This window comes from Seriola dumerili, unplaced genomic scaffold (genome assembly GCF_002260705.1).
Source record: "Seriola dumerili isolate Sdu_G_001 unplaced genomic scaffold, Sdu_1.0 BDQW01000120.1, whole genome shotgun sequence".
NCBI classification, from domain to species: Eukaryota; Metazoa; Chordata; class Actinopteri; order Carangiformes; family Carangidae; genus Seriola; species Seriola dumerili.
The window spans coordinates 1,041,420-1,067,135 of NW_019174375.1; the positions used below are offsets into that span (position 1 = coordinate 1,041,420).

Below are 25,716 nucleotides of genomic sequence, written 5' to 3' on the forward strand. Positions count from 1 at the left end.
AGGATATAATGGATGACCCCTTAAAAGCGGCCCACTTTTCTATCCTTCCGTCTCTCTCTCTCTCTCTCTCTCTCTCTCCCTCTGTGCCTTTACGTCTCTCTCCCTCTGTCTGTCACTGGGTGGTGATTGAGTGGACCAGGTCACCACGCTGCTTAACACACTGGTCACTGCGTTTGAGGGATAGAGTGACGGACGGAGAGCGAGGGGATGAGAGACATTTCATCAGTCTATATTTTCTGGTGGTTTGACACCTCCCTCTCCGTTTACTGTGAATGTTTAGTCTGCAAAGATCCACACAGATTTATTCAGAGTTAAATAAATCCACCTGTATTGCTCTACACGTCTGTTTTCCTGCGCGTCTCGCTTTTTATTAGCTGTGATAATCTTCAGATATTTTGAACACAGGGCCTTAAAGAGTTATTTCCCACTGTGGTCTCTCCTCCTCCGACATCCGTGATTCAAAGTAACGAAATGTTGAAACAGCGACAACAACGCCGGGGAAAAAGATCAGCGCTGTTCACATCTACGCTTAGAGGTAAATTGATTTCTACTGTGCGAAGAAACGCAATAAAATGTTAATGTTTCATTGTGATTTTTACTGTCTCAGTACAGTCACACATATAAAGGGAGAAGAGCCGTGTGCTCCCTGTTTCTAAAATGGTCGTTTTATTATATTTCAATCTTGTGATCCTGTTTCAGCAGAAAGGGTAGAAAACCCATTTTCTGGCACTATCAGAAAGAAAAAGTGTCTGCCTCAGATGTTCAGGATCATTTCTGAGAAGTGTTCGTGTCATCAAACTGTACATGTATACACATTTCACAGTTTTGTTTCTCACAAAGCCAAATGATTTGGCCTATTTTTTGTGCTATTTGATCTGGAATATTTCTCTCCCTGTTGTCTTTTCTCTCCCCAGTCGAGGCGTTTCGCAGTGATTGCCAGGCAGTTAGCTGTGAATGGGACTTATTGGTCATAATACAAGTGTGTGTCTGCCTTGTTCAGAGTAACTGCTACAAGCCGCACGATCTATAAACCTTTTTCTGCCTGCCTTTGTCTCTCTGGTCTTCTCTAATTAGCTCTCCAAAAGCAATAGGGATTTATTCCACCGCCGTGCCTGGATGTGTCGAAGATGTTCTGCTGCGTTCAGATTGTCTGCCTCTCTCTCTCTCTCTCTCTCTCTCTCTCTCTCTCTCTCTCTCTCTCTCTCTCTCGGGGCTCTGGTTGTACATCCTGCATCCGTCTGTGGAAACGCTGCTTCTGGAGCTAGCTGTCAATACAGTTTTCAGACCGCAGTTTAAGATGCACCTTGACATTTTGAGCTGTCTGTGTGTCGTCGTATTACCTTGGTAATCCAGCTCTTATAAAGTCCTGCAGCAACATAAGCACCTCTCCAATCACTCATCACTGCTGTGTGCCCAGACCTTGAAGGACCACCGTTTTTTTTTTTTTTGTGCAAGTTTTAGCCGATTTCCAACAAATCACATTCACCTTATGTCAAAGCTGACATTTTGTAAACCAAGCTGCTTTGTTACTTATTTTTCCTGCAATTTTTTGGTCTCCATTCACTCAAGTTCCCTAATTTTACTTTCACTGACGATCATCGATGCCGACGTGATGTTCACTGCAGCTCGAGCAAGTTCCAGAGACGTTATGGGAATTTCAAACTGCACATAAACTGAATGGAAACAAAGGCTGCCTGGATCCAAAAATCTCAATTCTGTATCAGGCCACATCAAAACTTCCCCCCCAAAAAAAACCCCCACAGTGTTATGATCCTTTTAAATAAATATTCCAGCAAAAACATTTCTCCTCTGAGTGTCCACTACTCGCCATTCTCTTCATGTTTGGCAGCGTTTGTTGTCAGCTTCGCATTTCATATATGTTCAGCATGATCCTTAAAATCAACGCTTCGCCAATAAATGGTTAATACTTGACATTACTTAGAACAGAGCTGTAGGAAGGAACTATGAGTGTATACGCTGTAGGTATGTTGCACCCTGACCTGAGTTATCGTCATGGCGGCGTCAGTCAAGCGAACGTAAGCGACTGTTTTGCACAAGAGAAGAAAACACACTCAAAGAGATATGTGGAAATGGAAATGACTTTGAACCATTACCTGAACATCCTGTTTATTCTCCCTTGTAGCTCCAAAGCTCCACGTATTCAGCAGTTTATTGGCAAAACCACAGTTGTTAGGAACATGTGGAACATGTGAATGGACAACAGAGAAGTGTATTATGTCATAGGAGTGGTTTTATTCCCGCGGTAACTCCGGTACTCCGGTGGAATCTCTTGTAACTGCAGGTTCAACAGACAGACTCTTGGTGGTATTCGTTTAACTAGGTCGGCTTTGTCTTTGAGCAGCCACCGCTGAACCAGACCCTCAAGTGCTTTGTCCGGTCTTTCCCGCCTTAGGGACGGTGTGTAGGAAGCCAGTTCGGAGTGGTGGTTTCTATCAAACAGGGATATCTGTGCTCTTGTTTACTCTCCTCAGATCCCACTCACCACATTCAGCCAGGAGACAAATGCCGTCTGGAAACTTGGCAAACATGCCGGAAATGAGATTTGTTATCGCCTCTCAATTGTGGCCCCACTGGCATACAAATTCAAGAGGCAGAGAAATGTGTATGTGAATGTGTGTGTGTGTGTGTGTGTGTTTGTGATTCTCAGTGTTTATTCGTCTCTCCGTGCTCACACCTGTTTGTCTGCACACATCCAAGAGATGAAATTGGCATTATTTCCAGGTGTTTTTATGATGTAAATCCACGAGTGCACCCCATGTGTGTGTCCTTTGTAAAGCAGCTGCATTGTATCAAACAATCAGAGCAGCGGTGTCTCTGCGGACACTGTGCCTGGATGGACTCATTGTTCATTCAATAGCTTATATGATATTTTTATGCCGAGAGGCGACGCCGCAAATCCTATCTGTCTCCAGTCACAGCACTGAGCTTCAAAAGCCACATAATGAGGGAATAATTGAATACTTATCAGTATCAATCATGGCTCTATGAATATGTGTGTGTGTGTGTGTGTGTGTGTGTGTGTTCTTGTTTGTGTAGATCCCTATCGTGGGGGTTCCAACAATACTGTGCTTTGAGAGTAAGATGCTGCATGAATCTCTTTGCATCTTTTTTCTTCAAAGTGTGCACTCGTGTGTCTTGGCATCTTTGTGAGTGTGTGGTGAGTAGCTGCGTTTTTGAATGAGATTTCTCGCCTCAGGTTTTGGGGGCAAAGCAAGTTGAGGAGTTACTGTATCTTGGGCTCCTGTTGATCGTTGAGGGAAACTCCACTTTACCACTCACCTTTATCACTGGCGCCAAAATAAAAGACCCTATAATAGACCCGTGTAGCAACAGTATTGTCATCATCATGTAGTTATGTGCATGAATTGGAAGTGTTGATCCATAAGAAGATATATTTGCGGTTTTAAGAACCAAACACCATCTCATCTAGACCTCTCTCTGCAGCTCTAGGAAATGTCATGCTTACATCCATCCATCCTTCTATCCGTCGACTCTCCAATCTGCTGGGTCATTGGAGGGAAGGGGTCCCAGCACAAAGCAAGCCAGAGGTGGGTGTTCACCCTGGACAGGTAAACCACCAACCACAGGGTTAACATGTACAGACGGACGAAATGCATTCACACTCATATCTATACCTGTGGCAAACCAACGGTACCTTCTTTTTAATTCAGCGACACGAGAGTAACATGCAGATGTAATGTAAACAATGACCCTTCATAACCGCAATCCAAACCAGACTTCTGCTATAGACTAAAGGCACTACTTTAACCTCCCGCTTTCTCCATCTCAACACGGAGCGCCCTTAAAGACTCTCAGCTTCAGAACAGATGCTTTATGTTCAGCCGGGGACAAGTCCAGCTAACTTATGTCCTTGAACATTTCCCCCTCCAAAAATTGAGATCCATAAAAACCGAGAGTGTAATTTGTCATGTGCGAGGGATGTATCGCTCTGTCCGGCTCTGCCGACACTAAAAGAGAAGACTGATTTTTACAGGGTTACATAATGCTTGACCACATTTAACATTAAAATAAGATTTTGCCTTTTACTTTCAGTGCTGAACTGTAAAATCTACTGTCACGGTCACAGTTTTCATCTGTCCCTTCTCATGTTTGCGTTTTCTTTGAAGGCGCCTTTATTAACATCATGATGACTTTATAGCTCGTCTGCGCTCATACTGTGAAACTCTGACTGTCTGTGGTTTTGGGAAACAGCCGGTAAGAGTTATAAGCCCTGTCCAGAAACGGGTGTTTCTCTCGTATCTCTGATTAAAACATTAATCAGAGCTAAACCTGCGGCCTTCTGTGGCATTGATTAAACCATCTAGTTAGGTTACAGATGGACTGGAGGAACATGGGCGCTGATGTTGCATTACATCTACAGGGGAAACAGTGGCAGTAATGTTGGATGAGAAATGTGTTGTTCAGCAGGTTCACATCAGCAAATTCTGCTCTGTGTGTTTTGAGTCGGGTCTGTTTTCCCCACTGTATTCTTTATTTCCTCACCTACAGTCCCCCCTCAAAGAAACTACTGGGACGGCAAGGCCGGTTCCTTTTTGTTTTTAGCTGTACGCTGAAGACATTCGGGTTTAAGATCAAAACATGAATATGAGACAAGAGTTCAAAATTTCATGTTGCATCCACATGTTTTCCAGCCTTTTTTTTTCTCCTAGTCTCTTCTTCAGGAGGTGGAATTCATGCTTCATCGGGAGAAGGTCCAGTGAGCGCCGTGGCCAAACTAAAACCTTCCACGTTTTCCCCTCCTTGATGAAACCCTTTGTTATTGTTGGCAGTGTGTTTTGGGTCATCGTCTCGCTCCGTGACGAAGTTCCTCCTGATTAGTTTGGATGTATTTCTTTACAGAAAATTGGCAGATAAAATGTTTCTGTAGACTTCTGGATTCATTCCGCGGCTACCGTCGTGAGTTACGTCATCAGTAAAGATCAGTGAGCCCGTTCCATGCAAGGCCGAGTCGTGACATCATCTCATCTTGAATTAAAAAGTGCTAAGTCCTGAGTTGTTTAACACGTCTAGATGTAAATACCAACTCTTGTCTCGTATTCATCTTTTCATCTCAATCCCAAATCTCTTCAGTGTGCAATAAAAACAACACTTGAAGGGGATTGTATGTTATTCAGGTTTCAGTTTTCACACAGGTTTGCATTTAAAGTAAACATCACACATTTGCATTACTTAGCAATGCACCTTTTTGCTTGAATAACTGACTATAACATTATATTAATTGCACTGCATTGTCAAAGTATGTGGATACATCTACATTATGGCCGACTGCGACTGAACATGTCAGTCCCGAACCAGGACATCTGTTACGATTGCAGCTTCCACTCGTCTGGTTTGAGGCTGGTTCTCAGTTAGTGCTGCATCTCTTCCTTCAGCTGCTGGATGAGTTCGAGCTCAGGCATCTTTTCCAGGCCGGTCCGGTTCTTCTTGGTGTTGCTCCCGGGACACTGTCATGTTGAAACACTAAAGGGTTTTCTCCAAGCTGTTGGAGGAACGCGCTGCAGCGTTAAGATTTCCTCTAATTGGACCGAAGGAACGTAGAATCAACGGCACACAAAGTACGTAGCCCAGTGTGTCCTTACAGTTTGTGCTAAAAAATAATTATGTATAGAAAATGAAAACTAGCTTCTGCAAAAAAAAAAAAAAAATCCCCCTGCCACACAAACCAAACCTACTCACTGACATATGTGCACCGGCTCGCAGATGTGTGGACATTGCTTTAGTTTCGCCCTCACAGAGACGATGTGGAGTTTAATTGCAGCCACAGTAGCGGTGAGCCACTTGTCGCGTCGTGAAACCCGTTATTTGCACAGGAGTGCATCCACACTCAGCAAACAGCACATTACACAGATATTTCCAATCCGTCTAACAGTACCGGCAATTTGTGCTCGCAGGTGCTACTTTGGTAGAGCTGCGTTCTGCGAAGGTATAATTCGCCATGTGATTGGCTCCATTGTTGCGGCACTCTCGTTTCTCTCCTGGCTGTTTATTCGTCTGTCCGTCCAGCTGAGATGGCTGGATGGATGAATGAATGGATGAATGGATGTTTGGATGTCGTGCCTCCCCCCTCGAGGCTAGATAAACACAGGCACATTCAGTATGGAGCGAAAGCACGGACGGACACTCGCAGAGAATGTTAACTTTGTGTCTCCCTGTGATTTAGTTTGAATTTCAGGGCATCTGGCAAAAAATCCTTGAAACCAGAAAAGTAGATATTATTTCTCTCTCTCTCTCTCTCTCTCCGTCAGACACACACACACACGCACACACACATATACCTCTGTCTCCACCCTCCCTCCTTTTGTCATCCAGTTGGTGGTGTCTAGTGTGGCACCGCTTGTTTACAGCACAGCAGAGTTAATTAGCCGTTTTATGGCTGATTTACAGCCCGACAGGCAGACAGAGAAGATGGCCGCTGCCTTGTCCTTGTTGTCCACTCAAGGACTTGTCGGGGGGGGGGGCATTAAAAACACAACACATGCATGAGCACACACACAAGTGGTCTGTTTTACCAAAATTAACATGTGCATTTGTATCCACCAAGGTAAACAGAACATAAGTCCATATGTACAGTCAACACACACACACACACACACACACACACACTTGCATAGTCGCTAGACTCTAAAACTTAACACAGTGCTGAATATTACTTCCACGTTTTATGTTCAAACATAATTCCTCTGTCTAGACTGATTTATCTAGTCACAACACACATACACACGCGCACACACACACACACACGCACAAATGTGACCTCGCTCACCTTGACCAGTTTGTCTAATCTCACTAACACAGAAGCGGTGGCTTTAGGGAAGAAAGAGATGAGAGAACACCTCATATGACACAAACTCACACATGGATGCACCCAAACAGTGAATGAAGCCCACCCCCCAAAAAAAACCTTTCTAGACTATATTTAAATTGTGCACCTGAGGCATAAGCAGATCCAACTACAATACTGTGAAGATGGGCTCTAAGAAATAAACATTATGTTACTTATCGTTCATTCATTTGGCTTAATGTCAAAGCAATTAGCAAAACAGAGATTAAAATAAGAAAACATCAGTTTGTACAAATGCTTCAAAGTGAGGGCAGAAGTGGCATCATTATTAAAGCTCCATATTTTATTCCTCTTCTTTGTTTTATTTTATTTTTATTTTTATTAAGTGTTGATCCATAAGAAGATATATTTGTGGTTTTAAGAACCAAAAACCATCTCAGTGTAGTTTCACATCTCCTCTCTCAGGCTTCTCTCTGCAGCTCTAGTAACAACAGGTCGGTGAGCCAATCAGAAGAGAGGAGGCTCTGAGCCTCTCTTCTGATTGGCTGACTGTTTTCTGAGTGATCCAATAAAAATAAAGCAGATTTCAGGTAAAAACACTCAGAGAAACCAAATCCTGCAAGGTTTGGATGGTGGGTCCAGGTGGGCGGGGCTTGGTGACTGCTTTGTTGTGACATCACAAAGTTCCAGAAGTCCTGACGGCTGGTTTTAAGGCTCAGTTTCTGAATACAGGCTGTGTGCATTTCTCTGTGGACTGAGGCTTTGATACTTTCACAGTATTAATATAGAAGCTAGAGCTGATCTATAATCACACTGCACATGGACACAGACCTTTACACTGGAGGAGCTTTAATGTTGTTATACTGTTGTAAAACCTTGTAGGGAAAGAGGGTGTGTGTGGCATCTCCTTGACACCAGACACTGTTGTTTACATCCCCTCTCCTACCTACAGTTAACTTTGGTTTCACAGACTTTCACTGACTTGAACCAATTAGTTTTAGTTTACCCTGTCAGCAAAGCTTCACTTGGATGGTTTTGGGAAGCATCTTTTTTTTTTTCTTTTTTTGGTCAGTTGGGTGTGAGGCATTGATGGACTACACAAAGTAAAAATCAGCATGGTTGTCAGTATTTGAATCAGGCTGTTTACCAATCTGTTTGAAATACCAACTACAAAAAAGCACCACTGGTCCCATTTAAAATGCTTTTTCTTTCTGCTTTGTTTTCCCTGCTTTTCTTTTGTCCCCACTCCTCAAAACTGAGGTAAAACTTCCCCCCAGGTGTCAAAAATAATCAGTTTATGAAAAGTTTAACACAAAAATCAATTACACACACAGTTACGTACATAAAGTCGACTTTTGGCTCTAATTTATTGGCCATAAAAACTGACAAGATGCAAAAAACTTTGTAGATACAATGAATTATCATGTCTTTGTAAATTATACACTAATATAATAAAACATAGTGAACCTCTTAAGGTCTAAAAATGTGTAAAGGGGATAAATTACCTCATAAAACTCACAGGACACAGACACCCCCCCTGTCTCACCTAGGCTCTTACAAATCCAAGCTGACATCAACAGGAGGCTAACAGCGATGCTAGCGAGCACACTCTGTCATCTGAGCGGTGTTAGCATAGCGGTGACAGCTAACAAGAGAAGACATCACATTTAGCCGGCGCGGCAGCGTGCGCTAACAGAACAGTTGCTGCCGCCGGAGCGCCCTGACTGTGCCGGTGTAGCTACAGGTGTAGTATTCATTCATGCTTAAAGAGTCTGACACTGGCAAGCAAGGCAGGCCGCCGGCACGCTAGCACAACACCTGACAGCTAGTTAATGTCAGTGTGCAGCCTTTTCTCGGCAACAGGAGCCGACACAGAAGGCGGGGGGGGGGGGGGGGGTCTAGGGAGAGGTAACAGTGTGGAGGCCATTGACATTTAGGAGTGGCTCGCTTCTTCCTCGTGGTAATCACTCTACCTTTGCTTTTTCCTTTCCCTTGCTTTAGCTTCTCTTTTGTTCCTTCTGCCAGACTTTGTTGTCGTTCTCCTATTTCTCTCTTTTCCTTTTGCTGATATCACGGCTTTGTGTTTCTTCTCTTTCTTTAGTTGTGCTCGATTATTTTTGTCTTTCTTAATCCCCCTCACGTCCTCCTTTATGCCGCTTGATGTTCATTTACATTTCAACCTTTGGCTTTTATTGGGTAATTGGCAGCACAGTGTGACAGGGGAACTTGGGGAGTATATAATTCCCAGTTTTTATTATTGTTCTTATCACTTCCTTACTGTGTTGGCTTTAGCAGATTTTTAGATTTTCCCACACTGATCTAACAGAGTCCGTTTCATATCATTCGTCTTTGTGGAACAATTATCTCAGGGCTGTAAACGAACTTAAGCTTTTATCCCCTGTAAGGGTCACAATCTGGAGCCCAGATACTACCTCTGTGTGATTGGTGAAACCGGTCAGAAATGTGTGTGTGTGTGTGTTTGTGCGTGTGTGTTTGTGGTGAGGAGAGAGAGAGATTTTTGAGATTTTCTCCTGCAACAACAAGCACCATACTGATGATTAGAGCTCTGGCGCGTTATCGGCCCGAAATGAGTTTGTTGTGCGTGAAACAGGTGGCCACCCCCGAGCTAAATGTAGAAACAAAACCCCATTAACATGTCTGTAGTGAAGTGGAAAACGCTGGGAAAAGGGCTTTTTGATGGAGAGTGGAGGGTAGATGAAAACGCAGCGAGCATTTTGTCGTTGTGTTTTTTTGTGTTTTTTTGTGTTTTTTTTTTGGTCCTCACACTAATTCAGATTCTGACACACCTACTGCGTGCACTCGTCTCTGCGGATGCCGGTGTGTGTATGTGTGTGTGTGTGTGTGTGTGTATTTGCATGTTCCCAATATGTTTCTGGGTTTTTTTTTTGGGTTTTTTTTCATGTGCTGTATCTCTCTGTGTTTGTGTTCTCGGTCGGGGTGTTTGGACCTCATGCTGATAAAGGCCTCGCCGTCTGCCTTTGTTCATCTGACATTTCCTCATTAATGAAGTTTGCCTGCCCTCCTCCTCCTCCTCCTCCTCCTCCTCCTCCCCTCTGACTCCCTCCGTCCCTCCACCACCTGCTATTCCCCCACTCCTCTTCGCCTTCCTCCTGCGCATCTATCAACCACTCCTGCTTTGATCTCTGCTCCCCACTTTTCCCCTCCATCCTCCGCCTCCTCCTCCCATCCTTCTTTTTATTCCTTTACTGTCCTGACCTCTCTCTCTCTCTTTCTTCTTATTTTTTTCACTCTCTCACGCCCTTTCTTTCAATTTCTTCATTTTCACTTTAACCCCATTTTTCTCCAGCCATCATTTTAACCTTTCTTTCCTCCTCGATCACACACGGTTCTGGGTTAAAGAAAAGGCCGTATGCACCTCATTGTGAGGTAAAATCTAAACCCAGACGTCTGTGAGGGAGAAACTGAGCATTAACTCCTGTTCAGACGCCATTGAGCAAGGCATTTAACCTCTAACTGGTCCAAGCAGAGCTCCTCCTCCTCCTCAGTAACCAAACAGAAGGGGATTGTGGTCCAGCTCTGCATGAATAACATTGTTTTCCAGTGTAAATAAAGGGTATTCAGTCAAATTCAACATACAATTCCAAATGAAAAATCTTTATTTTTCTGTTTCTCCTCTGTAGCAGCTGATGAGAGAGCGACAGCAGATGGCCAGTCGTCCCTTCGCGTCGGTTGCTGTCGTGCTGGAGGTGGGCGGAGACCAAGAGGAGCTGCTGCAGGTCAGAGAAGAGACACAAACACGGAGGCGCATGGAAAAAAACAAAACCAAAAGACACAGACACATACAAACACACGAGGGAAAACACACACACACACACACACACACACAAACACAGTCACTGAGGGCAGTGTGTTCATTTGCATATCCACGCCTGCTGTGAGGCTTCCTACACACACACACACACACACACACACACACACACACACAGAGACAGACACTCACAAGGATGTAAACACTGTTTTGACCCACTGACCTCCTGCCTTGACTGGTATCATGGCGCCGCTGTGGGTGTGTGATTGTGTGGCGGCGTGCGGACACACGACCGGATGCTGACGCTGTAAACTGGTAGTGCAACGAGCGGTGGCACTGAGAAAGATTTAAAGCAACTGATCTCAGTTTAAATACCTTGAACAGTCGTACAGATGTTTACTGATAAATCCTCCTCTCAGATTGAAGTTGGGTGGGAGTTGTCGCTTGTCAACAAAAGTCCACGCCGCGAGTAAGAAGGATAAAGGAAAACGTCACGCTGCCTTAACTGAAGTGATGGTGAACCACTTGTGTCATTGTTGTGTAACTGCACTGGGACCCTGGTTATTCAAGTCTGTTGTGATTGGAGGTGAATGGAGTTGTGACTCATCACAGTGGCGGAGGTTCATACGGACAGTTTGACGTCCCACAGTGCAGTGCGTGGCCAAGTCAGCACCGACCCTCGTCGATTCAGAAAGAATAGCGGCGTCTGAGCCATTGTTTCCTGATTAGACAGTAACAAACACACAGAGCCGCGGCGGGCGGGCGCAGGCCGGCCTCCACAGCTGAGCGTTGTGGAATTAAATGAGCTCAGCACGTCCACAAAGAAACGCAGAGCCGAACTGAGAATACGGCATCGTCAGTGTCTCACGCTGAGGCGGGAGCTTTAACACTGGAGCGTCTCCAGTGACTGGAGGCATCGTCGTCGCCTCAGCCAGACAAAAGTCATAATGCAATTAACTCTCTTGCAGATAACGCTGGCCACGAACCAAACTTACTTTAGGTGTGACGCTGAGGTGACGTCAGGGGCAACGGCGTTGTGAACTGTGACGCTGTGTGACGGCGTGCGCTCCGCTGTGCGCTCCGCTGTCTGTAAATTGATAGAAACGATAGAAAGCACGCCGCATGCGGGTCAACGAGTGTGTGGTCGTGATGTCGGAGGCGAGAACACAAGTTGCCATTAAACTGTGAAACCTCCGCCGAGCAGGTGGAGACAACATGTGACAGCACATTACACCTCGGGGAAGTACTGACGTCGGCAGGGGAGGAGGGCAGAGGGGAGAGAGAGAGAGAGAGAGAGAGAGAGAGAGAGAGAGACTGCACCTGGTTTCAATAGCCCACTTTTCCCAGAGCTGTCCTGAGAGCCCCGCTCTGTCTGTGATTCTCCACCACGCCGGCACCTCACCTTCACCTCGCCGGCCCTGAAGGGTCCTCCAGAGGCGCTGCGAGCTGGTGGAGTGGTGGGTCCTGAGAGACGCAGCTGGCCCGCTGCTCATATCAACCTCTCTCGTACAAAAGAGATTACAGAGCACATGCTGCAACATGACAGCGGTACTTTCAGTGAAAGGGTAAATCTGCCAAATGTGATGTGGCCTTCTCCCGGGTGGAGGCAAATGGTGGTGTCACTTCTGCTTTGTGATTCCTGTCGCTTTGCAAGTACGCCGCAGCGTCCAACGGTGATGCTGGGACGTGAGGATGTGGAGAGTTGAGGCTTATTGGAAACATATTGGACCATTGTTGGACGTATGGACGGAGGAGGGTGGAGAGGAAGTGAACCAGGATTCATTATGTGTAGAAGATTTGCACTTTATCTTTTTTAGGTTGTGAGTGTGAGCCTCATACAGAGCGGGGGGGTTGAATAAACTCATCCTGATCATGGACCGTACATAAAGATGGACGCAGCCTCCGTGACGTCACCCAAAGGTTGTGAAGCTCAGAGTGAGCTGCTTCACCGTCGCCATCTTGGCAGCACCTGACTCCCTGAGCAAATTAGCTAAAAAGACCAAAACAGTTTTTTGTTCCAGGCTGTAAACATGTTTGTTTCTGCTGTAAAGTTGGACAGTTTAACATGGGAGTCTGTGGGGACTGACTCACTGTTGGAGCCAGACTCTAGTGGTTGTTAGAGGAACTGCAGCTTTTAGCACTTTAGTGTTGGCTTCATCTTTCATCTCCTGCAGATCCCACAGATAAACAGGTGGTAGAATTAAGCCAAATTTATTTATAGAGCACGTTTAAAAAATAAGGTGTCAACCAAAGTGCTTTACACAGACATATAAATTAAACTGAATAATCAAAACAGAAATAAACAGGTAAATAACAGGGAGTCATTTAGGAGTGTGCAGCATTCATCAACACTTTTCCTGTGTGCTGCAGTAAATCACCACAGTGTGTGAAGTGTAACATTATATAGTTTAACACTGTTTAATGGGAGATTGTTGTCTCGTTACACAAGGACCATGGGATTTGAGCCGAACAGAACACGCTAATTCGACCGACCTTGCCTTGATGTAACCGATTTCAACATATTAATAATCCTGATGGTAGTGATGCATCGTGGGAAGTGAACTGTTACCCCTGAGCCACCTCTGCCGTCCCTCCCTAAAGCCACAGTGGGAGCCCAGCGACAGATGTTGCAGGAGATTTGCCGCGAACCAGAGGTCGAGCGGTCGGAATGAAAGCCGGAGATAACGGCGACCCTCATTTATCAAACTGCATGGAAACGAATAACAGCGCTGAGCTCTCAGACCACATCTGACATGACGGTAGATTTTAAACATTTTCCCAACTGTGTATTTCAACATGAAAACAAAAGCTAATAACATACTAAAACCAAATGAATGCTGGCCACGTAACCCTGTGTGTCCGTGCAGAAAAGCCTCCGAGATCAAATGACCTCTTCGACGTGGAGTCAGATCAATTTAATTTGATTTCATTTTGGAGCTGCTCTGTAAAATAAATAAATAAATAAATACTGTGACATTTTAAAAATCCAAAACCCAGTCAGTGAACATCACGTCCACCTCCATGTATCTCCCCCTCCTGTTCGAGGTTTCATCTCCTCGCACAGTTGGAGCTGAAGGTTGCGGAGACCGCGGCGCGAGGGGCTATCTGCACACGACGTTTAATTAGTTTTAGCTCCTTTTTTTGACCAGGTTTGACTCGGCTCAGTTCGGCTTAGTTCACGTGCCTGTGGAAAACCTCAGGAGTACCTTCCCCTTATCTCCGCCTCAGCCTGGTTTCCATTTCATTCTTGAAGGTGAGAGACAATGGGGCAGAACGCTATCTTCACACCGAGGTTAATTACACAACATCTGGTTCATAGTCAAGCATGCAGCTTAGCATAATTGTGTAATGAATGAGGGAAAGGGAACATTTCCATGCTGCCCCGCTATTTTATATTGTCCCGCTTTTGCAGAGCGGCGGAGTATAGTTAAACAAATAGAGTCATCATCATCCCGTTGCACGCCATGTTTACTCGGCGAGCACGGAACAGCACACCTGTTGTTTTCCACACACGTGCATGATGCCTGAATCAAACCATGAACATATCATTACATGGAAAGGAGTGTAGTGTTATTTTACAGAGGATTAATACATAATAAACTGCCTGAGTTGTGCTTTTCAATGATTTATGTTTGTATTTTTAATTTTATATGGAAATAAGGAAAATCCCTTCCTCCCATATCCTTCCCTTTCCTCCTCCACTGAGATTTCATTGTCTGATTTCTGTTCTCACATTTATTCCTTTAGTATTTTCACCGTCACCATTAACAACATGTCAGACTCTTTCTTCTAGAAATAACGTTTACATGCCATTAATGTGCGAAGCGTGAGGGAAGCGTGAGGGAAGCGTGAGGCAAGCGTGAGGGCCACCATGATTACTTTATTTAATCAACATTAATGAACATTTCCAGCCACAATATCTCGACACCGATCACATCAGTGAAATGCGCAGCGGTGATAATCTTTTGTATGTTCATGTTTGTTTCCCATCAGAATCTCAACATGAAAATAAATTTGTGTTTTGATATGAACATAATATGGAGGATTGATGTCCTCTGTAACCACACCTCATGTGTATGTGCCTGTATCGTCTTCCAGAGTAGAAGACGACCCCCGTCCTCTGAGCTTCTCCTCCTCCTCCTGTGTTCAAACCACAGAGTCTCTTCCTCTCCGTCTCCGTCAGAACAAACGGTTTCAGGATCCATCACAATATTATGTATAAATTCATGTGGACGTGCAGCGTGTGCTTAGATTCCCCAGGACACATAAAGGATGAACTTAAAAAGCTCTCTGAGCTCAAAGATGTCTTTTCTGTCCTCTGACGACTTGCAATTACAGGTACTCTCGGAACAAGAGCCGTCTATCATTCCCTATCATACGGCGCGGTGAGGCGTCTGGGCTCGGTTAATCTTCTGTAATGATGCAGGCTGCGTGTGTCGCAGCTGGAAAGAATGTTTTTTTCTGTCCTCTAAAGACTTACAATTATACTCTTCAAACAAAACAAAAAACCAGAGACTTGTGTCAGTGTCGTGAGAGGAAAAGTTTCCACATGGCGAGGTGTCTGGGATCGGTTACTGATCCAGTCTATATGTGTCACAGCTGCCTATATCTGTCACATCCAAACTCAACTTTTTTACTTCAGAGAACTTGTTGTTTTCTCTGCAGGAGTTACGTACTTCTGCGCTGTGTCCGTGCTACTTCAAACGGTTGATTTATTATATAGAATTTAAAATAAAAGGATCATACAGGTATCAGGATTAATTCTGGGTGATGCATAGACGTCACTGTTGAGAGTTTGCATTGCATACAGTTTAAATAAACTCTTCGGGTTATTCAGAGTAAACCAGACACAGTTGCTGGAAAGAGATATTTGATTTTTGTATTCATTTATTTGTGGCATCTTGTAACAGCGGAAACTTTCTCTCAACATCTGGACAGATACAGGTACCTACTTTTGTTTTACCTGAAACCAAATGAATGATGTGATGGATAAAAGTAGAGGGAGGTGCGATGAGCCAACACTGACGTGGGGATCATACAAGCCTTTATGTTACTGGTCAGTTCACGCTAGCTTCTCTGATAACACCTGAGGAGTTTCCTGGAAAGATGATGCAGGTGCTAATTACGGCGCCTGTAATTATCATTATTCGTTTAATATTACACAACTTTTAATTGCGTGCTTGTAGTCTTTACATTCCTGAAAATTTAGTTGAACTGTTGTGCATTGATTGGTTAGAAATAAACCATTTGAAGTGAAGTAATTAAACACATTTTCCCCTATAATTTGTGCCAAATGTGGATATTACTGACCTGTAAAATCTTAAATCCTTTAAATTCTCTTTCTGCAATGCAACTGATGACATCTCCTGAAGTATAAATGATATGAATCCATATGTAAGATGTCTTTGGATAGCGGGAGGCTTGTGATAGTGCAGCGCCTCATGCTTCTCTCCAACCAACCGCAGCCCGCCATATGTTAAATAGCGGTAAAAACCACTAGCTCACAGAGCATACGGCCGAGCTCTGCAGCTAAAGGCCTCTCCTCCTCTTCTTCCACTCCCCGGCTTCATCGGAGCTTTACAGTGTGTCATTGCTGCATTACAGAACACAGGCGGAGTCATCAGCATAAATCGATGTTTCCACTGCCTCCATAAAGTACTGCCGTTACGTCGTAAAGCTGATGAGCCCGCAGCAACTAGCATCTGCACGCCTCCGCCCGCGAGAAGCAGCTCCCACCTTGCCGCTTATTAACGGCAGTCTCCCCGTTTTCATAATGCTATTTAAAGCAAAGGATGAATCCTCGTGTTTTAATGTGGCGTATTTATTCTTCAATTGCGAGGATTTAATATGCCTCAGGAAGGAGGGCTGGTGGATGGGGAGGGAGGGAGGGAGGGAGGGAGGGATGGATGGATGGATGGATGGATGGATGGAGGGCGGGGGAAGGAAGGGGAAAGAAGCAGATAAAGAATATTTATGACACCTGGGAATAATGTATGTTTGGTAGAAAAATACACAGCTAAACACTGATTTACCCACAGTACACACACACACACAGACGCACTCAGACGCACTCATTTGCATTCATAATGGACAATTGCATGTACACACTCCTCCGGTTTCCTTTGCAGTCTCACCTGTGGCTCTCTCTCTGTGTGTCTCACGGCTGAAAGGCGCGGCGGCAGACTCTCTCACACAGGCGGCGATGTTATTAACTCAATAACTCACACCTCTGTCAACTCTAACAAGGCTAAAACAAACACATTGCTCTTCATGTTCTGTTTGCGCTTTAACAGAAAGGCCCCCCCCCCCCCTTCCTTTTATCATTAGGCAGATTAGAGAAAGTGTCCAGGCCACACGTTATTTCACTGACTGGAGGAGAAGCACCTGCAGCAGCCTCAGCTGAGCAAACGTACCGACTCTCCCCAACCATCCCTCTTCCTCTGTGTGTCGTTATCCCTCTGTTTATCTTCCTTCGCCGCCACCGCCGCCTCTCCGTCTCTCTGTGAGGTTTATATCTGAGGAGGGGGAAAAAGCAGAAGTGCGGGAATACGAAATCATCTCTCAACATGCTGTTTCTTCTCCAACCAACAAATTTTTTATTTTTTTATTTTTTTATCAGTTTACAGATATCTGTTAAGTAATTCATCGCCAGGCCAAAGATGGCAAGCGCTCAGTCAGGGAGAAGCAGGTGAAGTTACGGCACTAGAAAACAGAAAATAATGCTTCTAGTAGTTGTTGTTGTTCAGCCAGGCTCAATTTATTGTTGCTAGCGGGACGAAATATTATAGGAATATCTGAGTGTGTGACTGTAGGAACCGTCCAGTTTTTGCTTGTGCATGTAAATGCTGCTCTCCCTCTCTCTCTCTTCTGATCAGATACGTATTCAGAGCGAACACAAAAGAGGATCTGAGGCTGTCAGATGAGCTGAGAACCTGTTGTACTTTTACCTCCTCCTCCTCCTCCTCCTCCTCCTCCTCCCTCCTCCCCCGGTGATGGTGGATTTACCTTGAAACAGCAGGCAGTGACCAACGCCTCGCTGAGGGGAAGAACACCTAGAGCTGTGGGAGCATTTACGAGTGGGTCCCTGTCTTAAATTTGAGAGTTTTTGCAGTTATGTTCTTCTTCTTCTTTTGTCTCTAGTTGTTTTATAACAACTTTTTATCAGTCAGAGACACGTTTTCCCTTCTCGGCTTTAAAGAACATCTTGCCCTTTTCACAGTGTTACACCGTATGTACCTTCTACATTTTTCACAGAGAGCAAGCAGATGTTTCATTTGATCTTTGACCGAACGTCATAAAAACCGAGTTTTATTTTCAGCCTATATTCCCTCGAACCGGCGCCGTCCACAGCAGTGTTGGTATCGCTGTGTTTCAGATGTTCTGGACTCTTTACAGCCCCCGTTTTTACAGCCGTCAGTCCAGACTCACCTCCACCCTTCACTTCCTGTAGGGCAGAATATAAACAGCTTCCTCTGGAGCTGGTGAACTCTTTGTGAATTAATCTAGGACCTTGGATGAGTAACTTGGGGCGGGACCTCTCAGGGGTTTTTGTAAGTAATCAACAAAATCTCAAAATCGATTCCCCAAAAAAAGCAGCAGGGAGCCAGGTGAAGACGGGCGAGATGTTAAATGAGTTTTTAGATGAGTCGGAGGCGGGAGAGAGAATCCGCGGCGTCTGTTTTCCCAAACTCACAACTGCTAACGCGCTGTGATTGGTCGGCTGTGTGAAGGTGAGAGAGAGAGTTAACCGGGGGTTTAAGCTTCAAACATTAAACAAGTATTTCTGAACCCACTGTGCATTCAGCTCCTCTTCCCTCTTTCCCCTCCTCACTGAAACTTCAGCTCACCTTCTCTCTCAATTCCTCCATCCTTGTCTCCTGTCTTCCCTCCTTGTTCCCTCCATCTCCCCTGCCTCCCCCTCTTCCTCTCTCTCTCTCTCTCTCTCTCTCTCTCTCTCTCTCTCTCTCCTTTTGTCTGACTCTGCCCATCATGGAGTTTAGTGCCAGTTTCAGGTTCAGCTGACCAAGCAGGCGCACCCATTATGTCCCAGACACTCAGCCAGTGTGTGTGTGTGTGTGTGTGTGTGTGTGTGTGTTAGATTGTAAGTGAGCTGAGTAGATACAGTAGAGCACAGGAACAGATGGAAAAGAAAATTTTGGAGAAAAAGAAAAAACGAAGGGGAAGAAGAAGCTCGGGATGATGGATGGATGTTGAAGGTGTTACCATGACTACGAGCTTTCTCTAATAGTCTCTAAATCTCTTTATAACCTATTACTGCTACTGGTGAGTAATTAGAGAACTTAATGAACGTAACTTGCCCAACATGGCCGACAAAAGAACCTCCTCTGATTTGAAGAAGGATGCATGAAACATCCTGACGATCCCGGATGTTCAGAATGGGTCAGAGCGCTGCATCATGTGCACTTCATACATGATTCAAACATATATATTCATCATCTATTGTTTGTTGCAACAGAAATCAGTCTGTTGATAACTTTATTGTCTTGTTTTGACGTGATAATCGTGAGTTGGAAGGAGCGCAGCGGGCAGAGGGAGCGGGAAAAGGAGTTAATGAAATATGACAGACTGAAGTAAAAAACAATTAATATGACTCAGTGAACTTTGCATTAAAACAATTATGTTTCTGCTGCAGAGGCGGTAAAAGAAGAAGGGTGAAAGACGGCGAGGGTCGACTCTCAGCTCAGAAACAAAATGCTCTGTATTTCCCTTCATGCAGGTTCTGTCCTTTATGCTGAATTGCATTTCACCAGGATTCGCCCATTAAACTCTCAAACAAGTCCTCCAGGGCGGGCGGCGAGCCGACAGCGGTTTGGTCTGAGCGCAGTAATGAAGAGTTTTTAGGTCAGGTTCCCTCAAAACACAGAAGAGCGAGTCAACGGCGCAGCACAGAGCGGTCTGCCGTTCATTCAGTCTGTCAGACCTTATTTTTACTCAATCATAGGACTCTAATGAACAGCAGAACACTGGTGTCTGATGGGAACTGAACACCTAAAGAAATAACAGGTGAACGAGTCCTAACGAGTCCTAACGAGTCCTAACGAGTCCTAACGACCTCCCGTTTAACTCATTCTGTGGCCATTTTACGCCTTTATTTGACAGAATCAGTGGAGACGGACGGGAAATTTAGAGGAGAGAGTAGGAGAATGGCAGGCTCCGCCTACTCCACCTGGACTTCCTGGATCTTATTTCTTCTCCTCACCTGTGCCCGTAGCGACACACCCACACCGTTCATTTCATGTCTTACTTACTTTCACGTAGTTCTGTCGGACTGAGAACCATCAAGTACGGCGTCTACATCAGCGCCTCTCAAAGTGGCGTGCGGGGCCCAAGCAGTTCAACCGCTATAATTCCATCCATTAGTGACACAATGACAGAACGAATGACTATTTTTGTCATGGGTTTCAAACACTTTCTGTAATAATCAGTTGGTGGGTCCGTGGTCTCGTTTGTGTAAGTTTCCGGGTCCTTGATGTGGAAAAAGTTTTACGACGATGAAGTGTAGAAGAGGTGAGGAACCGGGCCACGGCGTGGAACCCGGCACCCGTATTCTTTCTCATTAGGGCCATTTTCTCAGCGTACAGCCTTTTCTTCCCGACTCTCTTAATGATGAGTGTGTTTCTCTCTTCTCCTCTTTTCTCCTTGATCGATATCCCCTCCTCCTCCTCCTCCTCCTCTGCAATCCATCAATACTTTTTCAGGAATGATGATGGCCTTTGGAGGAGCATTGTTATGTTGGGTTCATGTGTGTGTGTGTGTGTGTGTATATACATGCAGTACATGTGTATGTGTGTGTAACCAGGTGCATACTTGTGTGTGTGTGTGTGTGTGTGTGTGTGTTCGCCCCTGTGGATGCAACTACAGGCTGAAAACACATTCATCTTTCCACCACTAATAGTGAAAGGAGAAGTGGAGAGGACAGAGAAAGTGTGTGTGTGTGTGTGAATAAAAAAAGAAACAAAAACACTGTGTGATGTGGGTGATGATTGTTGTGTTAAGGTGTGTGTGTGTGTCTGGGGGGGGAGGCGTGGATGGTGGGTCGTGAATGACAGATATACTCCACCTCCTGAATTAAGAAGAGGCCAAAAAAAAAAAAAGTTTGTCTTTCATGAGGCATTAGAAAGATGATTAATTTGTCGTCACAGAGAGAGAGAGGGAGGGATGGAGGGATGGAGAGACGGAGACAGGCAGAGGTTGTGAAGTGGCCCTTCTGTCCTCCCTTGCAGTAATAGGATTGTTCGCTCACAGACGTGCTGATTAAAATGGAAATTCAACGCAACTGCAGACACACACACACACACATTCGTACAATTTGCTTAATATGCAGGTGTGTGGAGACGAGGATGTGACCCGCCGTCCCACACTGAGGACTGGAAGAGGAAACGACACAGACAAGAAATAAACAAGTGGAGAGAAATGATGAAGGAGAGAGAGAGAGAGGCGGGAAGGGTAAAAACAGGACAACAAACAGAGAGAGGAGTGCAGGATGAGTAGCCGAGTGGGAGGAATTATTTTGGGCATAAAGGGATCCAGGAGTAAAAGTCCCTGTCATTGTCTGCACAGACACTGTTAATCCTCTAATATGCTTCCTTTTTAATTACATTTAATTACATGCGCTCGATGGACACGTCTTCTGATCCGAGCTCTTAAGACGTGTAAGGTATCAGACTTTAACGCGACAGATCCACGAGATTGCGGTGGAGTTAGGATAAGAGAGGGCGAGGTCGGCAGCAGGCGAGCAGTTTACTGTGGTGGCGTTTCTGCTTTCAGTGCAGGAATAATGTGTCGATAAGTTCCACCAGCACAGGCCTGAGATTATATTTGGATATACTGTTTAATCTGTCATTGACTTCAGACGTTGTAGCCTGGGCATCTGGGTGAAAACACATACATTAGACGCCTGAGGTGACTGGTGGCTGGAGCACATCCAGGGTTGGTGTAATACGTCCTGGCTTCCAGACAGCAGAAGAAGAAGAAGAGATTCGTCATTTCGTACCCAAAACAAACAACGTGACTGTTCCAAAAAAAAAAAAACATCCGTCTGTTAAATCTGAAATGATTCTTTAACTGGAGGGACAGTGACGAGTCTCAGCGCAGGTCAGACCGGCTGTTTGTCTGTTTGGTTTTTTGAGTTTTGACGAGGACGGTGTCTTTGTTAGAAAACTCAAGTTTAAACTCGAGTTTAAAAACACATTACATGTCAATATGATCTTAAATAGGCCGTACGTCATGTCAGGTTCGTCTTTCTAGGAAATAAATGTGTCGACAACACGTTATTTTAACACAGGATTACATGACTTAGCTTTTTATCTTTGCGCTGGATTAATGACATTATGACCAGTTAAATATTCTTTGACTTCTGGAATGGACTTTATGCTGATTGATTGTTGTTGCTTTCTCCAGTTTAATTACGTGTGATTTATTTTTTTCAGAAGTGCAAGGAGAGTAAATTAAAGCCAGTAAGAGATTTGCAGTGTGGGTAATTTGATTAATTTGGTTTATTGTCGAGCCCCAGGAAAACAATATTTCCCGACCAGCGGCTCCTCCCGCTTTGCGACCCTGTAGCGAACGAGCCGTAAACGTACGAGACGATGACGGGAGGCGATAAAGGCGAGAGACACAAGACAGACACGATGTACAGGAGGAATGAGAGGAAGAAGGAGAGAGATATTAAAAACCAGAGTTGGCAGGAAGGCAGATGGTGCGCGTGAGTGTGCGAGAGCAGCAGAATCTATAGACACATTAACGCTGCTAATAGATGAAAATTGTAAATAATTCGCTGTAATGGCGCATCGGAGGCTCCAGGGAGCGGGGGGGGGGGGGGGGAGAAAGGCTGATTCAACATGACACTGGATCTCTGCCGCTCTCCGGGAGCCTTCAAAACACCAGTAAGCCGCTCGCCTGACAAGCGGCCGACTTGGTTCCCACCAACGCAGAGAGAGCAGCTCCAGCTCCGAGCCACCGACTCCCAGAGCTGCAGCTTAAAGCCTGGGGGGACTCTGTTGTGTCGTCGCATGCACTGACTTACCCACGCCATAGTGCTCCTGTGTTGTGTGTGTGGTGCGGTGTGTTGTTGTGTGTTAAAAGGAATATCATTCCTCATTTCTTGATTCCTGATTTCCAGCCCTGTCATCCTCTCCCTCCCTCCCTCCCTCCCTCCCTCTCGCTCTTTCATCATCATTTCTCCTTCTCCTGCCCTCCACCCCCCCCTCACCTCCCCCCGTGTTGTTCTCCTCCCTCTCTTATCACTGCAGCTTTGCTCTGCACATTTTTCATCATTTCATCCCATCCACTGTGTCCTCCTGCTCTTCTCCTCCATTCTTTACCCCTCTTCTTCCTGTTTTCTTCCCCTTTAATCTCCTTGTTTCCTCTACTTCACTTCCATCCTTTCCTTGTCTCCTTCTCTTCTTTCTTCTAGCCATTTTTTCGTCTCCTTTCCTTTCCTCTCTGTAGCTTCCTTGAATTGTCTCCTTATTTTCTCTCCTCCTGTCCTCACTCTGCTTCATCTCATCTCCTCACTCCCTCCTCTGTCCTCTCATGTCCTTGTTTGCGTCCTCCTCTCTTCCTCATTCCACTCGTCTTCCCTTTCTCTCCTCTCGTCTCTTTGCCTCCTTTCCTTCTCACTTTTCTCTCATCTCCTCTCTGTCCTTTTTTTTTTCTCCTTTTGTCCTCTCCGCCTCTTCTTCTCTTCTCCTCCTCCCCGTCTCCTCTCCTCCCCTCTCCTCCCCTTACATAAACCACTCTGTGTGTCAGCGTCTTCGTACATTTTGAATGTAAAAGCAGAGTTGTCAGGATAATGCTGGAGGCTGTCGCAGAGACAACAAAGTGTCCGCTCTGCACAGCCTTTTTGTGTACTTGTTTACCACTTGTAGACGACAACAAACTGTTTATGAGACAGGAGGCACAGCGTTTTATGGAGATTAGAGAAGAAGGAGGAGGAGGAGGAGAAGAGAGGGGACGAGGCACGTCCTATCTCCTGTTGGATCTCTCTGATTATAGGGATAAAGATACCACTTTGTGCTGGAAAATCTCCTCTCGCTCTCAAAGCTCCCAGGGATTTTCTCTTTTCTTAGAAATACCTCAAACATGTCGGCCCCGCTCTCCCTCCGTCTCCCTCCGTCTCCCTCTCCTCCTCGTCCCACGAGCACAATCCCAATGTAAATGGCACAAAACGCACTTGTTTTTAACCCGTCGCGGGAAAAACGGCTCCGTCTCAAATGCCACACACTCGCTCGCTCTGTAGTTCGCTCGCTGCAAAGGTCAGAGGTCAGGAGTTGCTGCGCAGCGGTTTCTCAGTTTGTGTGAGTTTAACTGTCAAATCGTCTCCACAAAATATGGTTTATGCTTTTTACAGGCCGCTACGTGAAGCTGCTCACAGGCGCGAGCCGTGATCCGAAGCTGCTGCCGTCCTTTTCAGTATTTCTGAACTGAGGTTTGTTTGTAAATAAAGGAGCAGCTGTCAGCATCTGGAAAGCAAAGAGTATGTTGAAACTCTTCTCCAACTCTTCACTCTGACTATATTCCTCACTGCTGAGGTGTAAGAGCTTTGAACAATCACAACAGGCTGACTGAGAGTGACGCACAGCTCATCACGTGTCAGGCAACTTAAACTTAATATTTACTTTAGAAATAAAACGAGAGCTGGAGCCGGTCCACATTCAACCCGAGGATAATTAGAATCAGAACCCAAACAGACGCAGACAGAGGGCGAGGACCTCAGCACCGGCAGCAGCGTGACGCTCCGCTAGTTAATGAGCAGCAGAGGTTTCAAAAGAGCAGAACGCACAGCGTGGTCGGAGCTGATAGTGAGTCCGTCTGAACCCGCTCGGTTTTTTCTTTTTTAAGACTCGCCGACACACGGACCAGAGGCGTTTGGAAGCAGACGGCCGACACTAACCGGACCCAGCCGGAAAAAAATATCAGGTCCCGGGTAGCAGGAGCTGCGTGGACTCGTGACGAACTCTGAGGGCTGTAGTGGTCCGGAGTCAGAAGTGGTCTCAGACTTTTGAGACGCCACTGTGTGTGAGAGTGAAGCACGTAGCATCGCATTCGGAAAAATTTAGACCCCTTTCATTTCCTGTCACGTTTTGTTATTGTTCAAACAAAACAATGATCATGTTGTGATGATAATGATAATAAACAGAATTCTAGACATTGACATAAGTATTCAGACACAGGTGCCTCCCTGTTTGGTTGGAGTCCACCTGTGGTAACTTCAGCTGATTGGACATGATTTGGAAAAGCACAAGGCTCCGTTCAGGGTTGATATCCTTAATGAAGACCTAATCCCGAGCGCTCAGGACTCAGGACACTGGGCCGAAGGTGGCCGAGTGTCACAGCCGGAGCTCTGACTTGAACCCGATCCAACGTCTCTGCTGGAGACGCCTGAAAACGTCTGAGAGGATCGAACAACACCGAGAAGAACGGCCAAAAAAATCCCCAAATCCAGATGTGCGAAGGTCCAGGTGTTTGCATTATATCCCCCGGGAGACTCGAGGCTTTAATCACAGAGTTTTTTCCTTTTTAATAAATTAGCAAAAGTGTTTTTGCTGTGTCATTATGGGATGTTAATAAAAAAAAGAAGAAGAAGAAAGACATAAATTCAGAAACGCTAAACCATGTTCCCGTCTAATGTGCTGTATCACATGGATAAGCACGACAAATGTGCTGTTCACACACACACTCTCTCCAACACAACACACAGTGTACCATCTCAGCAATACACACACACACACACACACACACACACACTATTGTCTCGCCTCCCTGATCAGCAACATTTCCTCTCAATCCAGCAGACTCCCTGTGGAGCACGGCGACAGATACAGACAGACGAGGGAGAAGGGAGGAAATGGAAAAAAGAGGTTGGCTTTTTTTTGGGGGAGGGGGGGGTTGGGGGTGGGGGGTGGAGAGAGGATTGGACACGACAATTTTCTGCCCTGCGGGGGTGGACATGCATGGCCAGTCTAATCGGCTAAGGAGGGCACGACAGGGGGGCACTCTCCACACCTCAGGGGTCAGAGAGCGATGCAGTGTGTGTGTGTGTGTGTGTGTGTGTGTGTGTGTGTGTGTGTGTGTGTGTGTG

The 25,716-nt window shown here is 45.5% G+C and overlaps 1 protein-coding gene across 1 annotated transcript in view; it reads left to right on the top strand.

The window, feature by feature from the left end:
• LOC111223898 (attractin-like protein 1) overlaps positions 1-25,716 on the top strand; it is a 243,612-nt gene that overhangs the window by 170,249 nt on the left and 47,647 nt on the right. Inside the window, exon 27 of the mRNA XM_022748196.1 lies at positions 10,486-10,581. Within this exon, the coding sequence (XP_022603917.1) occupies positions 10,486-10,581 (96 nt within the window). The remainder of the gene's footprint in view (positions 1-10,485; positions 10,582-25,716) is intronic.